Source organism: Miniopterus schreibersii (genome assembly GCF_964146895.1).
Source record: "Miniopterus schreibersii genome assembly, chromosome: 11".
Taxonomy (NCBI): domain Eukaryota; kingdom Metazoa; phylum Chordata; class Mammalia; order Chiroptera; family Miniopteridae; genus Miniopterus; species Miniopterus schreibersii.
In genome coordinates, this window is record NC_138111.1 from 70,380,440 (window position 1) to 70,406,677 (window position 26,238).

The 26,238-nt window shown below is 40.0% G+C and overlaps 1 protein-coding gene across 2 annotated transcripts in view; it reads right to left on the bottom strand.

The window, feature by feature from the left end:
* AUH (AU RNA binding methylglutaconyl-CoA hydratase) overlaps positions 1–26,238 on the bottom strand; it is a 156,557-nt gene that overhangs the window by 74,282 nt on the left and 56,037 nt on the right. For both annotated transcript variants that reach the window (XM_081151156.1, XM_081151157.1), the window contains 2 exons: positions 20,993–21,085; positions 18,706–18,762 (listed from right to left, as the gene is read on the bottom strand). In XM_081151156.1, coding sequence (XP_081007282.1) covers positions 18,706–18,762; positions 20,993–21,085 — 150 coding nt within the window. The remainder of the gene's footprint in view (positions 1–18,705; positions 18,763–20,992; positions 21,086–26,238) is intronic.

The window sequence follows — 26,238 nt, forward strand, 5'->3', positions numbered from 1 at the left end:
CTACAATAATTTGGTAACAGGTACACAAGATAAAAATATGTAAAATATAACATCAAAAGCATAAAACATGGGAGGAGTAAAAATGCAGAGCTCTAGATGCAATTGAACTTAAGCAGTTATAAACTTAAAAAAGAGTGTTTATAAGTTGATGTAGGTAAGCCTCATGGTAACCAAAATGCAAAAACCTATAATAGGTTTTTAAAGATAAAGAGAAAATAAAAATCTAAGCATACCAGTATAGAAAATCATCAAATCAAAGAAAGAGAAGAAAAAAAGGAATTATAAAACAGCCAGAAAACAATTAACAAAATGGAGTAAGTGCATAACTATCAATAGTTACTCTAAACATACATGGACTAATTATCCAGTCAAAGACATAGAATGACTGAATGGAGTTTTAGAAACACAAAAACAAGATCCATCCATATGCTGCCAACAAAAGCTCATTTCAGGTGAAAAAAAACACATGACAGAAAGTGAAGGAATGGGAAAAAGTTTTACGTGCAAATGGAAACCAAAAGGAAGACAGGCTAGCTATGCTTGTATCAGACAAAACTGACTTCAAGACAAAGACTGTAATAAGAGACAAAGGTAATACAAAGCTGTCAATCCAAGAAAAGCATAGAACATTTGTAAATATTTATGCACTCACCTTAGAAGCATCTAAATATATAAAACACTAATAGACGTAAAGGATGAAATAGACAGCAATACAATATTACTAGGAGATTTTAATACCCCCCTTTGATCAATGATTAAATCATCCACACACAGGAAATCAATCAGGAAACATTGGTCTTAAACAACAAGTTAGACCAGATGGACTTAACAGACATAATTAGAACATCCCATTCAAAAGCAACAAAATATACTTTTTTCTCAGCATATATGAAACATTCTCCAGTATTTCTGGCCACAAAGGAAGTCAGTAAACCTAAGACTAAAATCATATCAAGCATCTTTTCCAAATACATGGTATAAAACTAGAAAATTCAAGTATGTGGACTTTAAACATGATCCCAATTAACCAATGGCTCAAAGAGGAAATCACAGGAAAATAAAAAAATATCTTGAAACAAATGAAAATGGACATACAATATACAAAAATTTATGGATGCAGTAAAATAAGTTATAAGAGTAAAGTACATAGAGATAAATGTGTACATCAAGAAATACAAAAGATATGAATTAAACAACCTAACTTACACCTCAAGGAAATATAAAAAGAACAAAGACCAAAGTTAATAGAAGGAAATAACAAAACTAGAAATTAAAAAGCAATAGAAACAATCAATAAAATTAAGAGCTAATTTTTTAAAACAATAAACAAACACAAACGTTTAGTGTGACTAAGAAAAAAGACTCAAATGAATACAATAAAAAAATGAGAGGAAATGTCACAACAGATACCACAGAAATACAAAGAATCATAAGAGACTACTACAAACAATTATGTGTCAACAAATTGGACAACCTATAAGAAACTGATCAATTACTAGAAACATACAACCTACCAAGACTGAATCATGAAGAAATAGATTACCCAAACAGACTCACCAACAGTAATGAGATTGAATCAGAATAAAAAACCTACCAACAAACAAAAGTTAGGAGCATATGGCTTCAACAATCCTTCTAACTCTTCCAAAAAAAACAAGAGGCAGGAACACCTCCAAACTCATTTTACAAGGCCAGACAAGGTTAATAAAACCAGACAAGGATATCACAGAAAGGGAGGGATGCAGGGAGCAAGAGAGGGAGGGAGAGAGGGAGGGCGAGAGGAAAGGAAGGATTTGACACCAAAAACAAAGGCAACAAAAGCAAATGTAAACAAATGGGACTACAATCAACTAAAGCTTGTACACAGCAAAGGAAGCCATCACCAAAAAGAAAATGCAACCAATAGAATGAGAGGAAATATTTGCAAATCATGTATCTGAAAAGGGGTTAAAATCCAAAATATATAAAGAAGTCATAACTCAATAGCAAAAAAAAACCAAAATCACAAAAAACCCCACACACAATCCAATTAAAAAATGGGCAGAGGATCCTAACAGACATTTTCCCAAAGACATACAGATGGTTGAGAGGTACATGAAAAGGTGCTCAACATCACTAATCATCAGGGACATGCACACAAAAACCACAATGTGATATCACCTCACATCTATTAGTATGGTTATTATCAAAATAATACGAAATAACAAGTGTTAGTGCGGATGGTGCAGAAAAGGGAACCCTTCTGTACTGTTGGTGGTAATGCATACTGGTGCATCCACTATGAAAAAAAGTATGGACATTCCTCAAAAAACTAAAAGTAGACATTATCCTAATCCCCAAACCATTAAAGACACTACAAAGAAAGAGAATTACAGGCCAATATCCCTGTAATGAACATAGATGTTAAAATCCTCAAGAAAATATTAGCAAATCAGGTCGAGCAATACCTTAAAAAAATCATATACTATGACCAAGTGGGATTGATTCCAGGGATGCAAGGCTGGTATAACATTTGCAAATTAATGTGATACATCACATAAACAAATTGAAAGACAAAAATCACATGATCATATCAATAGATGCAGAAAAAATCATTTGACAAAATCCAGCACCCATTTTTGACAAAAACTCTCAGTAAAGTGAGAACAGAGAGAACATACCTGAACATAATAAAGGCCACATATGATAAACATACAGCCAACATACCCAACGGGCAAAAACTAAAACTATTTCCCTTGAAAACAGGACCTAGGCGGAGGTGTGCGCTTTCACCACTATAATTCAACATAGTACTGGACATCCTTGCCACAGCTATCATACAGGAAGAATACATAAAAGGCCTCCAAATTGGAAAGGAGGAAGTAAGAGTCATTATTGGCCAATGACACAATATTGTACATAGAAAACCCTAAAGACTCCACCAAAGTACTACTAGATTTATTAATGAATTTGGCATGGTAGCTGGATACAAAACTAACATCCAAAAATCAACAGCATTTTTATACACCAATAATGAACTCTCAGAAAGAGAAACTAAAAAAACAATACCATTTACCATTGTAACTAAAAAACTAAGACACCTAGGAATAAACTTAACCAAGGATGTAAAAGATACTGTACTTGGAAAACTATAGGACACTGAAAAAAGAAATAGAGGAAGATACAAACAAGGGGGAAAAAATACCATGTTCATGGACTGGAAAAATTAACATCATTAAAATGTCCATACTACTCAAAGCAATCTATAGATTCAACTCAATCCCTATTAAAATAGCAACAGTATATTTCACAGAACTGTTCATGGATTGGAAGAATTAAATCATTAAAATGTCCATACTACCCAAAGTGATCTACAGATTCAACGCAATTCCTATTAAAATACCAACAGCGTATTTCACAGAACTAGAACAAATATTCCAAAAGTTTATATGGAAGCAAAAAAAAAACCCAAATAGCTGCAGCAATCTTGAGAAAGAAGAAGAAAATTGGAGGGATCATTATACAAGATATCAAACTCTACTACAAAGCCACTGTAATCAAAACAGCCTGCTACTGGCACAAGAACAGGTATATAGATCAACGGAACAGAACAGAGATCCCAGAAATCAACCCACGCCATTGCAGTCAATTAACATTTGACAAAGGAGGAAAGAGCATACAATGGAGTAAACACAGTCTCTTCATTAAATGGTGTTGGGAAAATTGGACACGTACACGCAAAAAATGCAACTAGATCACCAACTAACACCTAATACAAGAATAAGTTCAAAATTGATAAAAGACTTAATGTTAAGTCATGAAATCATAAAAATCCTAGAAGAAAACAGGCAGTAAAATCTCAGACATCTCACATAGCAAAATTTTTGCTGATACATCTCCCAGGGCAAGAGAAACAAAGAAAAAAATAAACAAATGGGACTACATCAAACTAAAAAGCTTTTGCACAGCAAAAAAAAACCATTCACAAAATGAAAAGGGAGTCCACTGTATGGGAGAACATATTTCCAATGATACATCTGATAAGAGGCCAATTTCCAAAATATACAAAGAACTCATACAACTCAACAAAAGGAAGACAAACAATCCAATTTAAAAAAGGGCAAAGGACCTGCACAGACACTTTTCCAAAGAGGACATATAGATGGCCAAGAGACATCAAAAAATGCTCAACGTCACTAATCAACAGAGAGATGCAAATTAAAACCACAGTGAGGTATCACTTCACACCTGTCAGAATGGCTACCATCAATATATCAACAAGGAACAAGTGCTGGAGAGGAAATGGAGAAAAAGGAGCCCTGGTGCACTGCTGATGGGAATGCAGACTGGTGCAGCCACTGTGGAAAACAGTGTGGAGGTTCCCCAAAAAATTAAAGATAGAACTGCCTTTTGACCCACTGATCCCACTTCTAGGAATATATCCTAGGAATCCCAAACACCAATCACAGAAAATATATGCACCCCTATGTTCACAGCAGTGCAATTTACAATAGCTAAGATCTGGAAACAGCCCAAGTGCTCATCAGTAGATGAGGGGATAAAAAAGCTGTGGGACATTTACACCATGGAATACCATGCAGCTGTAAAAAAGAAGGATCTCGTATCCTTTTGGACAGCATGGAGGGACTGGAGAGTATTATGCTGAGTGAAATAAGCCAGGCAGAGAAAGAGAAGTACCACATGATCTCACTCATATGTGGAATCTAAGGAACAAAGTAAGTTGATGAACAACTAGGACCACAGACATGGAAGCATGAAACAGACTGACAGATCTCAGAGGGAAGGCAGGAAGGAGGGCATGGAGAAATTAACCAAAGAACTTATAAGCCTAATATGCATAGCCCATGGGCACAAACAAAAGACTGGAAAAGGCCTGGGATGGGGTGGGAGATGGGTGGAGGGGAGCAAAGGGGGTAAACTGGGGGACACCTGTAATACTCTCAAAAAGAAAATTAATTTTAAGAAAACAACAAAACTAATGCATGATTCAGCAATTTCTCTTCTGGGTATTTATATGAAGGCAATGAAGATACTAACTTGAAAAGATATATGAACCCAATATATTTCTCAGTTCAGTGCAGCATTATTTAAAATAGCAAAGACATGAAAACAACCAAATGTCCACTGATGGATAAATGAATTTTTTAAATGTGCTGTATGTATGTGTGTGTGTGTGTACGTATATATATAAACACACAATGGAATATTATTAAACCATAAAAAGAAGAAAATCCTGCCATTTGCTACAACATGGATGAACCTTGAGGGCATCATGCTAAGTGAAATAAGTCAGACACAAAAAGGCAAATGCTATATAACTTCACTTACATGTGTAATCCTTAAAAAAAAGTCCTTGGGATATAACATACAGTATGGTGACTATATTAAATAATACTGCATTATATTATTGAAAGTTGCTAAGAGAATAAATCATAAAGTTCCCATTAGGAAAAAAAACTAAGTATGTGTGGTAGGGATTAACTATATATATGTAATTCCTTATGTTATATATCTGAAACTAATATAGTGTATCAATTGTTTCTCAATAAAAATTAATAGAACAATAATGCAACTGAAAGACAGATATATATGTACTGAATTAAGAAATCACAGTACTTTATCTTCTAGCCAAGAAAAGATAGCAGAGACTGCATTTCCCTTCTGCCTGAAACATCCAAAAAATGTTTTCAGGACACTAGACATGAGTCACCAAAGAAGAGTGATGACAGAAAAGGAAAACCCTATGAATACCCAAATTATGGTCCAGAGTGTTTCCAGGACACAGCACAGGGGCAGAGTCAAGCCATGTCCAGTGCACCCTCTCAGCTGAAGCCCAGGGAGAGCCAGGTAACTAGAGTGGGCAGGACAGCACTAGGACTCCAGAAACCTGAAGAGCATCCCTCTTACATGTTCAGTAGAGTACTGACTACCAAGCCTGTGAGGAAACTAGAGTTTCCTGGAAGAAAACCACTTGAAGGAGCAGAGGTTCAAGAAGCTCAATAAACACCAAGTAAAAGGACCATGAAGAAAACTGCGCCAAGGCACATTGTAATTCACACTGCTCAACCCAATTATAAAGAGAAAATCTTAAAGTACTCTAAAAAACATAGAAAAGGACAGGTGCCTTGTGAGGAAAACCTGGAACTAAGACAATGAAGCAACACCTTTAATGTGCTGACAGGTAAGTAAATGCCAGCTCAGAATTCCATACCCAGCAAAAAAACTGTTAAATACAGAGATAAAAGAAAGCCTTTTCCAGATATTCCGAAGCTGGGGGAGTTCAGGAGCAGCAGAAGTGCGCTACAGAAATGCTGAAGGAAGTCCGCCTGGGGAAGGGAACCATAACTGATGGAAATGTGGGTCTCTGCAAAGAAAGAAAAGAACTGGAAATATCTACATAGTAAATATATTGTTTCCTAATTACTTAAGTCTCTTTAAAGAATAATTGATTATTTAATAAAAGTAATTAACCATGATGTGTGGTTTTGTAGCATATGTAAAATAAAGTGCATAACAATCAGACAAAGGTCAGAAAAATTAAAAATATTTAACATTCTTGTACGTAAAATGACTTATCATGTGACAGTACACTGCATAATGAAAGGTGAACAGTATATGTCCTAAAGCAATCAACAAAACAACACAGAAGAGTAAGAGTGAATAAGTCTATGAAGAATATAAAACAGAATTATCTGGATCCAAACAATGGCCAAAAAAAGGGAAAGGGGAACAAAAATAATTAGAAACAGAAAAACAAATAAGAAAACACAATATTTACATGTAACTGATGTTGATGTTATAACCACATTAAACATAAGTAGTCTGAATACTCCAATTAAAGGAAGCAACTGTGAGATAGGATAAAAAAGCAAAACCCAACTATGTGCTGCCTACCAGAAACATACTTTAAAGACATAAATAGGTTAAGAATAAAAGAACAGTTAAGCATATATCAGGCTAACACTAGTCAAAAGAAAGCTGGAGTAGCTACATAAATATCAGGTATAGATTTCACAGGAAAGAATAACACCAGAGATTAAAGAGACAATTTTAAAATGATATAAAATTCAAACCACCGTAAGACATGACAAACCTAAATATTTATACACTTAATAACACAACCTGGAAATACAAGAAGCAAATACCAACAGAAATAAAAAGAGAAACAGAAAATTTGACAACTATAGTCTCTCAATAATTGATGAAACAAGTAGCAAGAAAACCAGTAAAGGTAAAGAAGAAATGGACAACATTGTCAACAGCCTTAATTTAACTGGCATTTATACAACGTTCTGTCAAAAAAATACTTAAAAATTGTTGAGAGAAATTAAAGACCTAACAGAATGCAGAGATATATTGCATTCATGGATTTGAAGAGTCAGTGCTAAGATATCAAATCTCTACAAATTGATCTACAGATTGAATGTAATCTCATCCAAAATCCCAGGATTTTTTTGTAGAAATTGACAAGCCTATTCGTATGAAAATGGCAAGGATCTAGATTAGACAAAACAACTTTGACCAACAAGTAAGAGGACTAACACCACCTGACTTCAAGATTTATTTTAATGCTACAGTAATCAAGTATTGGTATCAAGATAAACAAATATGGAACAGGAAAGAGTCCAGATAAAAACCTACACATATATGAACATCTCATTTTTGACAAAGCTGCAAAGGCGAATAAAAGGAAAAGACATACTTTTCAACAAATGATGCTGGAACAATCAGATATGCAAAAAAAAAAAACACACATCAATCCTATATACAAAAGCAGGCTCAAAATGGATCACACCATGCACAGAAACCGACTCACATCATATACAAAAAGTGACTCAAAATGGATCACAAATCTAATGTAAACCGAATACTTTAGAAGCTCTAGAACAAAACACAGGAGAATAATATTTGTGAGTCTAGTTTAGGCAAAGATGTCTTACATAGAACACCAAAATCACTATCTATTAAAGAACAAATTGATAAATTGATCTTCGAAATTAAAATCTGCTTTTTGATAGAATTGCTAAGACAATGAAAGGTCAAATCGCAGATGGAAAGAAAATATTTGCAAAGCATGTATCTGAAATAGGACTTGTATCTAAAGTACTCAATAATAACAAATGCAACAGTAGGAGCTTAAAACTCAGTAATAAAACAACCCAATTAAAAATGGGTACAATATTTGGACACATCATCAAAGAGGAAATAAGAGTGGCAAGTGCACGTATGAAAGATGCGCAACATCACTAGACATGAGGGAGACGCAGACCACCACAATGAGTACCACGCCCATGAGAACTAAAAGCACACAGAAGCACTGGGGAGGGTGCGCAAGAAACGCATTCTCAGTACTGCTGGTGGGAACCCTCCGGCGGCTGGCCCAACCACACTGCAAGCCAGTTTGTGAGTCATAAAAATGTAAACATGCACTTATCATGTGAAGCCATCCCAGTCCTAAGAATCTACCCAGGATAACTAATAGCATATATCCATACAAAGGCTTGCACACACATGTTCATAGCAGCTTTACCCACAATACCCAGATCTGAAAACAAGCCCAGTGCCTATGCATGTGTGCAGAGATCATCAAACAGTGGTCCACCTATACAACACAGAAGCATTCGGGCATTAAGGGACTAACTACTGAAACCCACTGCAACATGGATGAATATCAAAATGACTCTGCAGAGTGAAAGAAAAGACTGTATATGATAATATTTATATAAAATCCTAGAAAATAAAAACTCGTATCTAGTGACATAAAATGGTTCAGTTACCGCACGAAAAAAACTCTTAGGGGTGATAGATGTGATCATTATCTTGACCCCACGCACAGATGGTTTCACCCCTGTAGATATGTCAAAATGTATCAAATTGTAGACTATAAAATACATGCAGTTTATTGTACATCAATTATAACATAGTAGAGCTGTTAAAGATATGCTAAAAAGAAGACATATTACAGCAAACACTCAGTAACATGAATAACTGTCAGTCCTGTCGATGTGCCCACTCATGTTAAAAGCAAGAGTACTACCCTTGCCAATCCTCACAAGGGCCCTGTGGGATAGACATCATTATCTTCACTTACAAAGGAAGAAACCACGCTATAAAGTGCAGAAATAACGTGCCAAGTGAAACAGTTCAGTGAGCGAGGCAGGGTTCAGGTCTGCAGAGGCTTAGCCCCGTCCTCCCTGAGCCGTGCCTGCCCCCGTCAGAGGTGGCTGCTCACCTGCCATTCCATCACAAATGCCTCTGCCCAGTGGGTGTGTTTAGTGTGAATAAGTGAAAAAAAAAAGTAATCTCTAATGCTCTGAGCATTCTTCGTGTCATTAAATGAATGGCAGGTTGTAAAATAAAATGCTCAGGGACATCACCGAGGGTGAGTCTGACCAGTCCATACCCTGTTTTGCACATTACAGGTATTAAGGACTCAAAACCCAGTCACCAGAATGGGTGACTTGTGAAAAGTGAATTCCGTTTTATTTTTAAAACAGAAAGAAACTGCCAATCCTCATAATTTACACCGGCAGAATTAACTTACCTTCTTTTATGAACTTCTACGTATTCCATTCAATTGCTCTCAGACACCTGCTTTCTATATTACTTCTAGTGGTTCTTTTTATTTATTTATTTTTAAATATATCTTTATTGATTTCAGAGAGAGAGGAAAGGAGAGGGGGAGAGAGAGATAGAAACATCAATGATGAGAGAGTCATTGATCTGCTGCAGCCCGCAGCCCGGGCATGTGCCCTGACCGGGAATCGAACCCTGATCGCCTGGATCCTAGGTCGACGCTTAACTGCTGAGCCAAGCCCAGCCAGGCACTTCCAGTGGTTCTTAAACTTGTCACTTAACTAGATACATAAGATATATGTGTATTCAAAGGCAAACAAGGCTGTCTTGATTACAACTGGACAGCAGGAAAGTAATTTGCTACTCACAAAATAAACAATTTGTTTCTTAAACACCAAGTTACTGGTTATTAAAAAAACGAAAACAGAAATGAAAGCCAGAGAAACTACAATGTGAAGCCCTAAGGAGGAGATTAAAGTACGCAGAATCAAAACCCACGATTCATTTGACTCCACTACTTAAAATTCTGACATAGAAAGCAATAAAGCCAATATTAACAAAGAAAAACTAGAATTGAAGTAAACAAAATATCCCTGTAATGGTCATTCTCTGACTTACTCTCTGAACTACTCTGTGAAGTGAGTGCCACGTCTCCTGAGAAGCAGCAGCTCACACATTTAGAAACTCTCCCCAAAGGCCTACTGCCCTGTGGTCTCAAACTCTGGGAACGAAACAGTCTCTGGCTTCATAATCAAATCCTCAGAGACTTATACAGCTTTACATCTCATACTTAAGAGTATAACACTTTGAGTTAATTTTTGTATAAACCGTGAGGTTTAAGTTGAAGTTCTTTTTATTTTTTGCATATGGATGTCAATTTTTCTAACACCGTATTTGTCAAATATCAACTGGCTGTATCTGTATGGGTCTATTTGGTTCCACTGATCAATGGGTCTATCCTTTCATCAATACCACCTGCAGTAAATTCTCTTAGTGTTCCTTAATCTGAGAATGTTCTATTTCACCTTCATTCCTAAAGGGCAGTTTCTCTGGTACAGAATCCCAGTTGGCAGTTCTTTCAGCACTTTGGAAATGTCGTTCCACCTATTTCTGGACTCCACTGTTTCTGATGAGGAATCGAGTCATTCAAATCATTGTTTCCCCATAAATAACATGATATTTCCCTCTGACTTTCAAGAACTTTTTTTTGGGGGGGGGGGCAGTCTTTAGTTTTAAGCAGTTTGATTACGGTGTGTCTGGTCATGGTTTTCTCTGTGCTTATCTTGTTTGGGTTCACTTAGCTTCTTAAATCTCTATGTCTGTCTTTCATCAACTTTGTGAAGTGTTCAGCCATTATTTCTTCAAACTTTTTATGAACCACACTCTTTCTCCTTTCCTTCTGCAGCTCTTGTGACAAATGTTAAACATTTCAGTCCTGTACCATAGGTCCCTGAGTTCATTCATTCAGTCTTTTTTTTGTTTGTTTTTCAGACTGATTTAATTCCTACTAATCCCTCTTAAAGTTAACTCACATTCTTCTGTCTTCTCTATTTTGCAATTCAGTACATCCAGTGTTTTTATTTTCCAGTCCCAAAATGTCTTTTAAGTTGGGTGCTTTATCCTTTATTTCTTCTTTGAAACTTTCTATATTTCCACTTGTTCATGGGATATAAGACCTAAGATAAGCCCAGCCGGTGTGCTTAGTTGGTTGAGCGTCATCCCAGGCACCAAGAGTTACCAGTTCAATTATCGGTCAAGACACACACCCAGGTTGAGGGCTCAATTCCCAGCAGGAGGTATGCAGGAGGCAGCTGATCAATGTTTCTCTCTCATCGATGTTTTTACATCTCTCCCTCTCCCTTCCTCTCTCTCTGAAATCAATAAAAACATACTTTGAAAAAAAAAAAAGAGCTAAAATTAATTCCCAATATTATGTGTTAATATCTCGGGAAACCAGGTGAATCACAAATTGTCTGACCACAAGTCTCCCTCCCAACTTTGCTCTTCCCCGTCTACGTCCCCCAGACCAATAGTCCTCCTCACTGAGGACACCAGGCACACTCCTACTTATCGCTGGGGAGTACATTTCAGACTGTGGAATTATTCAGACAGGCCAATCACATCCTTCCCTCTTATCACTGCCAAGCCTGCCACCCACAGCCTGTTTTTTCACTCTGTTCCTGAGCACAACCTCTGTGGACCTGCAGGGCTTGTGGTGTGATTCCCCCTGGGCTGTGAGTATATGTGACTAAGAAATTGCTAACAGTCACATCTGTCCAGTGTCAGGTGTCAGGGGCCTGGCCATCCCCAGAAACCTAGGAAAGGAACCCCTCACCAACAAGGGGAAGGGGGGGTGACTGTTGGAACAGTTCACCTATACTTCTTGGAGCATTTCTATAAGAACCACTTCCAGATCTTTCTCAGAAAATTCCAACGTGTGCCCTCTTGGATGGTACCCACTGACCCTCTTCTCCTATGCAAGTGGGGATTTTCAGGTACTTCCTGTGCTGAGTAACTTTGGACTGGACAATCTTATTTTAGCATTCAGTCAACTTGGTTGTATTCAGGCTGCACATTCCAACCAGCCTTCTGTGGACTGTGGTTTCAGTGTTAGTTATGTTTCGAGGCCTCTGGCCAGTCTCATATCTTGAAAGTGGTCCATCTCTTGCTTCAAATTCTCAAATGTTGGGTGTGCTGTGTAGCACCAGAGCACACATGCTCAGCCGGGAGTGAGTCCCATTTACAATCCACCTTATGGGCTCCCTTCCTGCACTCCTCTCTTCACCATCTCCCTGGAGTTTGCTGGTTCCCAGGGGCTCCATCTCTCTGGTCCTCGGCCTAGAATACTGGGACTGTATTTACCTTGCTGTGCTCTGCACTCCATCAATTACACCCATGTCCAGGATCAATGGCAGATGGAAAGAGAAAAGAGAAGCAGTGGGGACATGCCACCACCCTCTGAGAAAAAGCTCCTGTGACCGAAGGAGAAGGTTCTCTTCCCTCAGAACTTTTGGTGCTTTGGGTCCTGGCTGCTACTGCTGTCGCTAAAAGGAAATTTGTTTCCCAGTTTGTAAAGCCTGAACTGGAGAGATTCTCCTAGAGTTCCCTCTGTTGGTGCCAGTGTCCATTTCTGGGGTTTTTTAGACCAGGCCAGAGGATACCAGAAAAATAAATAAATTTCACATAAATAAATAAATTTATTTCACAAAAATAAATTTTATTTTCAGCCAAGTCTACTCTCCTAAACTCCGCATTTGCACAACCAACTATCTACTTGATTAATACTCCACCTGGATGTTGAACTTGGATTTAATCAAATGTCCAAAGCTATACTCCTCACTGTCTCTTCCAACCTGCTCTTTTCACAGCTCCCCACATCTCGGCTGAAGGGGACTTCTCGGTAACTCAAGCCAGAGTCCTTGGGGTCAATCTCTACTTACCACTCTCTTTACATTACCCAATCTACCAGGAAATTCCCCAGAGCCAGCCACACCCACTACGTCTACCATCACTGTCCCAGTTCAGGCCCCATCACAATCCACTTGAACCACAGCCACAGGCTCCCAGTAGGAATGTGCTCCTGCCACTAACCTGGATCTACAGGTATCTATTCTTGGCATGGTGACCAGACAACTCTTTAGAAGCTGAAGGTCACCTTGTATCTGTGCTGACAACCTGTTGAGGGTCCTTCTCACAGGGGTAAAGCTGTAACCCCTCTGGGCTCTGACTCCACTACCCCTTCTGACAGTGTCCCCTATCACTCTCCACCTCCTGCCTGTATGGCTGCAGTGGGGGACGAATGTTCCAGGCATGCTCCCATCTCGGCCTTTGTCTTGGTGTTCCTTTGTCTGAAATGCTCTTCCTCCTATTTGTATGATTAATTTCCTCAATTCCTATCAGTCTAGTCTTAACTCCAGTATTACCTCCTCTATTTTAAGTGAAAACCCCGTCCCTCATCAGACCCTCGCCCTCTTTCTTTTCCTATGGCATTTGGGACTTCTGCTGTAATTCTAACTATTTGCCATGTCCACTGCCCTGTGCTGGAGGGTCAGCTCCTTGGCAGCAGTGACCTTTCCCTGTTTGTCACAGCTGTTTGCCCCGTCTACACCAGTGTGTGGGTAAACAAATATTTGCTGAGTCAGATGAATAAATATGCTGGGAATACAGTGTGTGAGCAAAGGGAGAGCAGGAGGAGGGACATTAGGACAGTGCTGGGGACCCATGCTGCAGACCCATGCTGCAGACCTTGCAAACTGAGGCCGACAGCTGACAGAATCCACACTGTTTTCTCAAATTCACAATTCCCAGTGGCAAAGGGCCTTCCTGGTGTTCGATCCAACACCTTTATAATGACGGGTCAGTTATGATGCCTACACACGATAATCTCTCCTACCAGTTGTGATGAGCAATTCCAAGAAAGCGTTGTTGTTATATATAAATACAGGATGGGACAAGTAAGTTTACAGTTGTTCATATGGAAAATAATAAAATAATGAACAGTAATACAAGAATAAACTGTTTTGCATACTCACAACTATAACCTTACTTTTGCCCACCCTGTATGTGTTTCTTCCACGGCAACTAACAAAATGACCTGTCAGCAGTGGGAAGCCAACAGCTAACTTCCAAATACCCCATTAGACATGAGGCAGTGGTCACTGATTACATCCTAAAGCACGAAGGAATGCGACTGCATTGTCTGAGGTGAGTTAATAAAGGGACAAGGCTTCAGAGAGCAGAATGAGTGCTGCTGGCCCTTAGAGAGACCACGTTGGAAGCAGGCCCGTGAACCCGGCAGTGCCACCCCGGTTCGTAAACGGGTAAATGTTGACAGTTTGTAAGCCTCTTAAAAAAAGCAGTGTTCCTGTTGTTCCGCTTTTCTTCCTGGAATAGTATGACCTTACCAATCAGACTTGGCACAAAAAGGCCTCCTGCTATTTGTGGAAATCGAGGTCACCCTCACGGCGTAGTCATGAATCACTGCTGAGGCGGCTCAAAAGAATACTCTCAGACTCCGATGTAAATTCTAAGAGGATTTTAACAAAGGCTGAAACACAACATTCCAAAATGACTACTGTGTTCAGAACAGCATACACAAAGGATTTAAAAATCCATCATTGCTCCATAGGCACATCTGAAAATAGAGGCCTTGACAGCAGCCAGGACGCTGCCTCACTGCCCAGCACAGATCCCACGCCCTGGAGAGAAGAGCACAGACAAGCCGGGGCATCTGGTTCTGGTCCCCTGAAGCCCAAGTGCTCTAATCTTCTCCCTTTTCTTTTTGATTTGGGGGACAGTCAGTGCCAACAGCAATCACTGAAGACGCTTTTCCCGAAAAGTTTCTAAGGAGGAATGCTAACACTGGATCCTGCTGAGTCACACCTTATGCAGCGATCAAATCGCCATTTCCCAAAGTGAGAGAGCCTGACTCTAAGAGCCATCTAGTAAAATGAAAATAAAACATAAAGCATGGTCCAGTGAGAATTCCTGGCAAACATTTTTAGCCTAAACATGAAGAAATAACTGTCAAATCCACAATGTGCAAACTTCAGCAAGATAATTTACCTGATTTTCTTTTTAAATTAGTTATAAAAAACGAAGAGATGGGTGACTTGTCTAGATTTTAAAAAAGAAAAGTTATAACCAAATATGACGTGTAACATTTAACTACACCCTGAACTGGAAAAGCAAAACAAAACCACCAGAAACTACATTTTGAAACATCTGGGGAAATCTGAATATCAGTGTTACTATTCAGGATGATACTAGTGCTGGGGTTACATAAGAGTCCTTTCCTATTTTAGGGAAGGCAGGCTGAAATACTTGAAGGCTCACCTTGGCATTACTGAAATGCTTCAGCAAGAAAAGATGGGTGTACATCTGAGGAGGGAGACAGGAGAGTGGGAGACACAGCGGGCGGGAGGGGGTCCCGGGGTGAGAAGATCTTGACGAGAGTATAAAGAGGTTCATTTCACTGCCTCTCAAACTTCCTAAAGTTTAAGTATTTCCAAAGGAAAACGCTGGAGAGAACAGAGCACTGGAAATATTAGGCATCCTGTCCACAGGGGTGCGCACCCAGGCAAGAAGCCTCAACAGTTACCTTAGTCCTAATAAGGTTTCTTGACACAACCCAAATCCTCCAGTAGCAGGTAAGAAACAAAGGCTGGGAATGGGGGAACTTGCCACCACTTTGCGTGCAAACAAGAAAATTTCTAAACTGTTAAATAAAAACGATCCTAATCCTCTGAACTTGTTTGATTCTTACAAACATGCTAAAGGGTGGTTTTCTTTGAGGAGCTACTTCTAAGAGAGTTTTATGTTAACTACTGAAGTTATTGTCCGGATTGGGAGAAGACAGGAAGTTGAGCTGCTTTTTCAAAGGTGAAAATACTGGAGAACAGAGCAGGGGTTACGTGGTACAACATGCCCAAAATAATTCAGAATACTGTAGGGAGGCCCTAGAGTAACCAGTGTAATTATTTTAAAATTGGCTAGTGGTTTAAATCATTAACACTGTATTTTGTGTTTCATAATATTTGTCTACAATCATATATATACACACACAAAAAAAACACAAAAAGTACTAGTTTAACTATATGACAGTCAATTACATTCCATTTTTAAATAACATCTGACACAATACTATTTTTAATGTTTCTGCTTTCCTTTATACCTTCCTTTTCATTAACTACATACTTTTAATAGTCATTTGACAGCAGACAATTTCCAAATTCTTAGTAAAAACTAAATGTAGAATACTAATCTAAAAGCCTTATTAGAGTCATAGTCCATTTAGTGCTCATGTTCGCTAGGAGTATTACTATCTCTTCAAAACAATCATTTTCTGCACGGCTAGTGTGGCTCAGTGGTTGAGTGTTGACCTATGAACCAGGAGGTCAAGGTTCAAATCCCAACTGGTCAAGGCACATGCCCAGACTGTGGGCTCAGTTCCCAGTGGGGATCAATGACTCACTCATCAGTGATGTTTCTCTCTCTCCCTCTCCTTTCCTCTCTGAAATCAATTTAAAATAACACATATCAAAACAATCATTTTCTAATTTAATTTGTTTTAAGGAAATTTATAAAATATACCTTAAAAATAATCACATTGTTATTCAGGCTCAATTTCAAGTAAACAACAACAAAAAGAAAACTCAATGCTAGGTTTTGATCAGCTGTTTCCCAGTAAACTGCTATCACAAAGGACAGAAGTGATAGCAGTGTGACCACCAGGAGCATCAGGTCCACACCTCTGTGTTTATAATATACAGTAAATCCAAGCAGGGAGCCACAGCTTCATTTGGATTAATGTTAAAGCCTTCTGATGTTTATGGCATATTTATTTAATTTTTTTTAAAAATAACAGTATCCATGAGAATACTCAGTCCAAATTCAATCAAGTTTATAGAGTGGTTCTGATGAATGGATGCACTACTGAGGAGGCCCCTCGAGAACTTGAGTATCTTGGGAAGGACATGCCGACCCAGGCCTCAGAGTTCATGGGACGATGGAAGGACTAAAGCCATCACCCTCATTTCTGCAGTGTAATCAAGCCAGCTTTATCATCTAACCAAATCCAACAGTACTCTCACACAACTGTCCTACCTTCTAGTGGCTGGAATACAAAACATTTCACATTCAGGACCTGACAGACATCCAAATTACCAAGTTCATCTTTCTCCCACCCCCTATCTCTACCATATACTAAGTCCCTGTCTAAAAAAAAGACTTAAGCATTGAAAACTACTGTACTTGTTTCCCATAGCTGCTATAACAATTTACCACAAACTTGGTGGCTTAAAACAGTGGAAATTTAATTCTCATAGTCTCAGAGGCCAGAGTCTAAAATGAAGATGTTGGCAGGACTGACTCCTTCTGGAGGTGCTGAGGAAGATCTCCCAGCTCTGGGACTGCCAGCAATCCGGGGCCTTCCTAGACTTGTAAACACATCTCCCCAATCTCTGAATTGTCTTCACATGCTCTTCTCTGTTTCTCCTCTTCTGTCTGAGTCTTCTCCTCCTCTTATAAGACACTTGTCCCTACATTTAAGCTTCATTCAGATAATCCAGGATAAGCTCATCTTAAGATCCTTAACTTAATTACATCTGCAAAGACTTTTTTTCCCAAATAAGGTCATATTCCCAGATTTTACACTGTGACCTATCTTTTGGGGAGCCACCATTAAACTATAGCCACTCTCTTTCTAGGATTAGTTTTATCCTAATTACTAATAAATGCTTACTTCTTAAAAGAATTTATGAAACATCCTTTTTTCTAAACCTTGTTTTTATTTCACATTGTTATCTGATAACTTTTCAATTAGATATGTTTTCTTAGAAACCCTTTTTGAAGCTGTCACTGGTCACTGTGAAAAAGGCTGGTATGATACACAGGCAGGTATTAAATGTTTTACCTGCAAAGTAGCATTTTCACGGATTGCTGAAGTAGAAAATTTAGTGAGCCTCACACATTGATCTGGGTAGTCTTCAGTTTCACTGAATTATGTTTTAATTTCTACCTATACACCCTAATTAGGATAAATACTCTTATAATGATATGGTTAAACATACAATTTTAACCTATTCAGGTACAAACATGCCTGGAGTGTTCAATACTGCCTCCGACTGTGGGTGCAGCCTAGGTGCCCTGCCCCTCCTCCATGAGGCTCTGACTGTGGGTGCAGCCTGAGTGCCCTGTCCCTCTGCCACAGGGCTCTGACTGTGGGTGCAGCCTGGGCGCCTTCCCCTCCTCCATGGGGTCTGCCTGGGCATGGGGCTCCCTGAGGGACAGGCACTTATATACCCACAGAGAAGTTCCAAAGTAGCAGTGTCGGCCTTCAAGACTGATGTGACTGATACAATAACTTGAAAATTAAGAAATCATACAGAAAGCACAGGAGAGCACAGAAAGACAGCCCCAGCCAGCATGGGTACCACGGTCCTCACTAGCACCGTCCTCACTAGCACCATCCTCACATCTACGGCAGCTAGGAATGCAGTGGAGGACTTGACTGCTGAGCAAACAAGACAGCATCAGTCTCTTCCCCCAAAATGTTGCCTTTCAATTAACTCCTTTTTGCCTCATGCAGATTTTTAAGAACAAAGAGAGATGGGCGTGAACAATTCGTACCTCCACCAGGAATAATTGCCAGCTTTGTTTCAACCAGGCCCATTTTTGCAGAGGAAGCTGAAAAGGAAGGAAGAAAATTAAGTAATATCCATATAATCAAATTCATTTATGACTTTAAAAAGTCAATAGAATACCCTATGAATACAGTAACCACCCCCCTTATCCAGTTTCGCTGTCCACAGTTTCAGATACCTGAGGACAAATGCTGTCGAAAAATATTCAGAAATTTTTCCAGAAATAATTCATACATTTTAAGACTGCTATTTGCTCCGAACGGTGTGATGAAATCTCTGTCCTGCCCGTTCCACCTGGGCTGTGCATCACTCCTCTGTGCAGTGTCTCCATGCTGCAGACACCCCGCCCATTAGTCACTAGCAGCCGTATGGATTATCAGATGCCCTGTGGTGGTGTCACAGTGCTTGTGTTCAAGTCACCCCTTTTTTACTTAGTAGTGATGCCTGCAATATGGGTATGCCAGAGAGAAGCCAGAAAGTGCTTCCTTTAGGTGAAAAGGTGTGTAAGTAAAGGAAAAACTGGCGTATTATATAGGGTTCCATACTACCCGAGGTTTCAGGCATCCCCCGGGGGTCTTTGAATGTATATCCCTGGGATAAAGGGGAGCAACTGTACTCTGTTTACTAATTAAATTTGTGTCACACGCCCTTTTATCATGGCAGAAGGCATTTAGCTATGAAAATAAGTAACACTCTAAACTATACACAGGGTGCCGCAAAAGCAGTTTTACAGTTGTGAGTACATGAAAGTTTATTCTTAAATTATTGTTTCTTAATTCTTTTATTGTTTTCCACACGAACAACTATAAACCTACTTTTGCTGCACCCTGTGTATTAAGAGATTCACACATTTTCTGTTAAAAATTACTTGGCAGAGAAATAATTTTTGATGCAGAAAGACCAAGGTTGTAACTACACAGTTTGGCCTGATGCTGCCACGTGATGTTTGAAGGCCTAGCTCCCATTAGCTTCTCAGGATGAGGAGAGAGGCTGTGTCTGACAAGTATGAGTGCTTTAGCTGCCGGAACAGTCCTCCACACCACACAGCTCAATATGCCCTATCAGATACAGCAACTTTTTAAGACCCAATCTCTAGGTGCTTCTGACAGATGGTTTTACTGTCCTGCAGCTGGACAGGGTGTCTCTTTCCATGTTTGTTTCAGGGGTACTGTAAAACCCCATGACTGTTTCTTTATCTGCTTATCCAAAGTATTGGGACACCTTCCCACATCCTAGCTCCCAGAAGCTGCATTCTCTCAGAAATGGGTTTCATGTGCCTTAGCTTTTCAATTTAAAACCCAGTGGTTTCAGAAAAGAGAGACCCAAAGTAAAGAGGAAAAAGGAAAAAGTGTACATAGACTAGCAACTACAAATCCCAAAAGGTCACCATAAAATTATTAAAAACACAATTACACTGACTCTACTTTTAACAGGCAGCTCCATCAGAAGTGACAGTGGGAACCTGGGGGAGGACAGTGACAACTATTTCCTGCCTGCTTCATCTAGGCCTCAGTCCCGGAGTCCTTTAGGTCACCGCAGTGAGGGAGCAAGGACACAGCTCTCTGAGGGTCAGAGCCTGCACGGGGCAAGAGTGGCAGGATGCGGTGCCCTGGCAGGGTGGCAGGAGGGAGGGTCTGACCCAGACTGCTGGGTTCAAGTCCCAGCTCCATCACTGACTGGAGCATTACCTCCCCCCTGCCCGCTTCCTCGAGTACCACACAGTACTCATCTCATCCGCTGCTATGAAGACTCAGTCCCTACATGCCAAGTACTTAGAACAGCGCTGGGCACCAGGTCAACACTCAGCACATGGCTAGAGAAACAGTTCCATTATTATTTTCATAATCACCTCATCTAATCCTAAGAAAACCACTTAGGGAAGAAAGTGAACCTCCAAGAGATTATTGTTCTACAGCTAACAATAATAAGGTGCTTGGATCAGACACAAGCCCCAGAGTAACTCATTAGCCTTCACAGCTGCAACTGTCATTTCCCCTGGTGTAGGGGAGGAAACAGGTCAAAGAGGGAAGGACCTAGGATTCAAAGTCTGTTCTGCCTGACCCAGTTCCTGCTCTCCTTCCTACTGCTAAGACTGAACAAGAGATAGCAAAGACTGTTTTCTGAGCTGGGAATGAGAAATACTTCACTAAGTCCAACAGGTGACTTTTTTCTAAATGTTCTACTCAACAAGAGGAAAAAATTAAATATTTGGAATTCTCTGGAGAGTAAGAAAAAAACCATTTTTAAAATGTTTTAATAGGATTCATCCTCACCTGCCACTCTTATATCACATGCTAAGGCCAGCTCCAGCCCACCACCTAAAGCAAGTCCGTCGATGGCAGCAATCGTCGGCACTGGTAGATTCGCTGAAACAGAAAGATTTCATGTTTCTTTAGTAAGTTACCTCACAGTGTGATTCATTTTAAATTTCCTTCTGTAAATATATTTTTAAATGGACTATTGTATATAGAATTTTGTATCCCTTCTGCCTTTAACAAAATAACCATTTCTTCATTGTTGTTCCATCATATAAATTGGCAATAGTACCTTTAAATCTTCCCATGTTATTGAAATACTTTCACAAATACTTTCTGTTGAATCGACTGAATCACAGTTCTAGCTTCATGATCTTAGAGCCTATAATCTTTCATGAGATGTTGGTTCAGACATGTGTCAAGTTTAAATGACTTAGTTGTTCACCATCCTTTCCGAGTTCTCTTGGCGCCGAGGATGATAACCTCATTCGAAGAAGCAATACATCTCCTCAAGACAGAAGCAGCCCAAGTGGCTACGGGACATCGACACAGGAGCTCTGTCGTTTAGTGACCAGCACAAAGAGCAGCAGCTGGGAAGTGACCAGGCTCTGTCTCACACAGCACTTCAGAGGGGAAGCTCAGACACCTGCCCAAAAGCATGACTGCGGAGGGTGAGCCGGTCACAGAGCATAAAACCAGACTTTCCTGAGTGTAGAGGCTTTTTTAAGTTAAAATATTCAGATTTCGTTTTATAACTGAATTTTATTGTTAACTATGGGAATGTGAAGCTAGGCCAACCTAGCCAGGCAAAGAAAACGACAGCTGTTAATTTACAGGACAAGGTGTCACCAATGCGCCCAGATCCCAGGATAAGTGATCAAAGAGTGTTTTCTTCTCAAGCTTAAATCTCTGCTCATCGCCCTGGAACAGAAACACTGGCACTTGCTACCACGACTAATAAAAGTGCTTTAATTTTTCAATACAAAACTTCACATTCCCATAGTCAGAAATAAAATAGGAAGGATTCTGCTTCCTAGATTGTAGATGCTGAAAGGTAACCATCTCCACTGTCCTCCCCACAGAAAAGAGCTGCTGACGTGACAGGTGTTAGCTAAGGTTATGGTCATCACACGGCAATACTTAAATATATCACATCAGCATGTGTACACCTTCAAGTTACATGTTATATGTCAATTACATCTCAATTAAAAAGTAAAATAAAAATGAATAGATAAAATAAAAAGGTATCATTCCTAAATATCTCTTCACAGCTATTCTGATATGTGAAATTCCACTGACAAAAAAGTTCATTCCTTGACCCCTTGGAAAATATACAGATTTGTTGAAGTACTGGCTTTTATTCCTGCATGAAGGCATTTATCAGACTTATTCTAAGAGCAAAGTCTGGAAAGGCTAAGGTGGAGCACATACAGATGCTGCTACCTGAGGCTGAGCGGGGCTGGACGGGGTGCCGGAACAGGGCACATGCTACTGTTTGCACCTGTCTCAGCATTTCAGGGGCAGGTGAGGGTGTGAAAGGACAAGTCAAGTCCAAAGGTGCTCAGTGAAAAACGGAACAGAAGGCTAGGTCAGTGTTTACAGTCGCAGTATGAGTTTAGTGAAAAAAATAACATCTAGTTAATTTTACCTGACAAAAAGGAAGAAAAATCAATAAACAAATATAATGGCAAATTAATCTGAGTGGCTCCCAAGGTTCTCTCTCTAGTCACTACAAATAAAATGGGATTACCTTGTTACCGAGCTCTCAACCAGACTCCTCGCAATCGACTACCGCCCCAGTCTCAAGTCTCCCATCAAAGCCTGCCCCTAGGCTTCGCTATGGCCTCAGCTCGCCTACCTCTAAGACAAGCTCCTGCAGGGAACAGAGTAAATGTGCATCACCCACTCCCACCCCCCTCCACCTCTCAGCTCCAGTCCCTCTCCACCTCACCGAGACTGTGCTGCCCCATATCCAGTGGGCACCACCTGGTTCCTATGAAACTGACGATCAGAGGCATTCATCCTGGACACTCCTCCTCGAGTTCCTCTCTTCATTTCCCTGCGAGGTCCCTTCCTCATCTTTCCTACCTTCCCATCGACCTCTGGTTAGTTCTCAGCCTTCTTTCCCTCTCAACAGAAGCTCTGCCCAGGAGGTCTCATTCCCACCCTAACTTTTACCCCTTTTTAAATATCAAAAATATCCAAACTTCTACCCAAACTTCTCTCTACACGGACTCTCCATAGCCACCTGCCTGCAAGACATCTCCACTTAAATGCTTTACCGTGTTCAAACCAACTTCTTGTCAATTCTTCTAGAGTCTATTTCACACTTGGTAGCACCTCCATCCACCAAGTCCCCCAAGTAAGACGCCAGAAGTCATCTCAGATGTCCTTCTCGGTGCCTTACACCCTCCTGTTTTCTGAGTCCTATCTGACAGCTCGCAGATCTGCAAGTCCCCCATTTCTCGCCAGCAGGATGTCTCTAATTGACCTCCTTCCTGCGGTTTGCACCTTCCAGTGCACCTCCCATTATTTCCTGTGGGACAATCTTTCTAAAATGCAAACATAGTCACAGTATCCCCCTATTTAAAACTGTACAACGATTTATTCCACATTAAGAACAAAAATGGAGAAAACCTTTAGCAGACCACAGGGGGCATCTGATGCACTAAGTTCTGCCCACCTGCACTGCCTCTCTTCTCCAACCTCAGGCACCTGCTCTGGGCTTCAGCCCCCAGCTACTTAAAGCACCTCCAGAAGTCATTTCCATGCACTGCTCTGGACAAGCTGCCCTCCGCCTGGAATGCCTGGCTAGCCCCCAGCTGTCTTTTGAGGCATTGCTCCCAAAAGTCCCTTCCTTGCCCTGGCTGGTTTAGCTCAGTGGTTAGAGCATCAGCCCGTGGACTGAAGGGTCCCAGGTTCGATTCCAGCCAAGGGCACCTACCTTGGTTGCAGGCTCCATCCCTGGCCCTGGTTGCGGTGCGTGCGGAGGCAACCAATCGATGTGTCTCTCTCACATCGATGTCTCTCTCTCTCTCTCTCTCTTCCCCTCTGAAAAGCAGTGGAAAAAATATCCACAGGTGAGGATTAAAAGGAAAAGGCCTTCCTTCCTGCCTCCACTGCACTCGGCACACTTTCTCAGCAGCCCGCCACACGGCCCATTCTGCAACAAGCCACATCACACCACGCTGGTCAGGAACACCCTTCTCACTGCTCTGGGGCCGACTTCAAGGCCTCCACTGCCTCTTCTGTCTCCATCACATTACAGCTGGTATTCTCCCTACTACTCCTTTTACTAGTAACTTCTTTCACTTAATATTTTAAAGAAATGACATGAATAGATGCAAGCTATAGAGCTGCAGAAAGAAAAACCGCAGCGTTCCTAAGCTGGATGGAGCGAGTGACAGGAAGTAGGGAGGTACTCTCGTGCTGTGAGAAAATGCTGGTCAGCAGTGAGTGCTGAAGGCACTCAACTCTGCTGCAAGCTGACTCTCCTTAGAAAGAGAAATAACAAAAGTGAATTTTAAAGGACCTCCAAACTCAAACTCAGGCCTGAAATATGTGCACTACTGAGTCCCAGCTTCTCAAAAAATTCCAACTGATAGTGAAAATAGGTGTCATCTGATATTCCTTGAATTTTTCCCCAAATACAGGAACAAACTGATGTGATATACATGAAAAGGAAATTCTTCTTCACACCAAATTGTACACTGAAAATAAAGGCTAAAAAAAAAGGGTCGAAGGACTAACTCTGCTGTCAATTACAAAAGTAATATTCTGAACCTTCATAAGCCCTGACGCATAACAGAAAGAACAGGAAGGTTACAACTCTTGGTCATTTATAATGTTCTTAACACTGCAGCATAGAGGGACAACTGCCTCAGAAAGAGTTGGCAAGGCCTTCCTCTACATTTTGATTAGTTAATATTCTCAAATATACTTAAAAATTACACTTAGCCAATAGAAAGTTTAAAATCCTCATCCTAGAAATAAGTAATTAAAAATATTAAGTGCACATAAAAAACACAAATAAACTTGGTTAATGACTATGCCCTCCTTCCCCTTTATTGTGAGAGTTACTATAAACCAACATCATGTTGATTAAAAAAAAATGATGGAGCAGGTTGCAGGTTCTATAAGATGCAGAGGTAGAAAATGAGCAGAAATAAACAAATGAAAATGTACTGATGTGGGACAGGAGGGGGGAGGGGAAGGGACTGAAATGAATCTTCTCATTGCTCAAGTTTTCTTAATTTTGAAATCCAAGACCATAACACTTTTTCCTCTATTTACTTATACTTTTGGAAGTAATAAAAATTATTTTTAGCCCTGGCTGGTGTGGCTAAGTGGTTAGATCATTGGCCAACGGACCAAAGGGTCGTGTGTTCCATTCTGGTCAAGGGCACATACCTGGGTTGCAGGTTCGATCCCCAGCGCCTGTCAGGCATGTGCAGGAGGCAATCAATTGATGTCTCTCTCTCTCTCTCTCTCTCTCTACTTACCCCTCCCCTCCCTTCCACTGTCTCTAAAACTCAATGGAAAAAAATATTTTTAAATTTGATAGTTAAGAGATTTAAGAAATTTTCTCAAGAAGATAGAAGTTTTTAACATTACAATTTATTTGAAATACATACTACAAAATGACAAGAAATGTGGGGTACTTATAAAAATGGAAATTAACACACTCAAATCATTAAATAGGTAAACTACGTGGTACTTTCAATTAACATAAATTAGCATTACATAAATCATTATGTACATTTTTCCTACTAAAGAATTACTTGGTAGTATAGCTTAGTATACAGTAATTAAACTTCAACCATTTTACAATATTATGAATCCTAAAGTTATGCATAATCCTAATTTTTCTCTGAAAGATTTTCCTTCTTTTTTAAAATTTATTTTTCAATTACAGTTGAAAGATGTTTTTCTTTTTTTTTTTTTTTTTTTTTTTAAGATATCTTTATTGATTTCAGAGAGAGGAAGGGAGAGGGAGAGAGACAGAAACATCAATGATGAGAGTCATTGATAGGCTGCCTCCTGCACACCCCGGACTGGGGATCGAGCCCACAACCCGGGCATGTGCCCTGACCAGGAATCGAACCCCGATCCCCTGGATCCCAGGTCGATGCTCAACCGCTGAGTCATGCCCGGCCAGGTGAAAGATGTTTTTCTTAGTAAATTTTTTTTTCAGGAAAATATGAGTCACCTCAAAACACATGCTAGTTTCATAGTTACCTAATAAGCTGGGTTTTACATCTAGT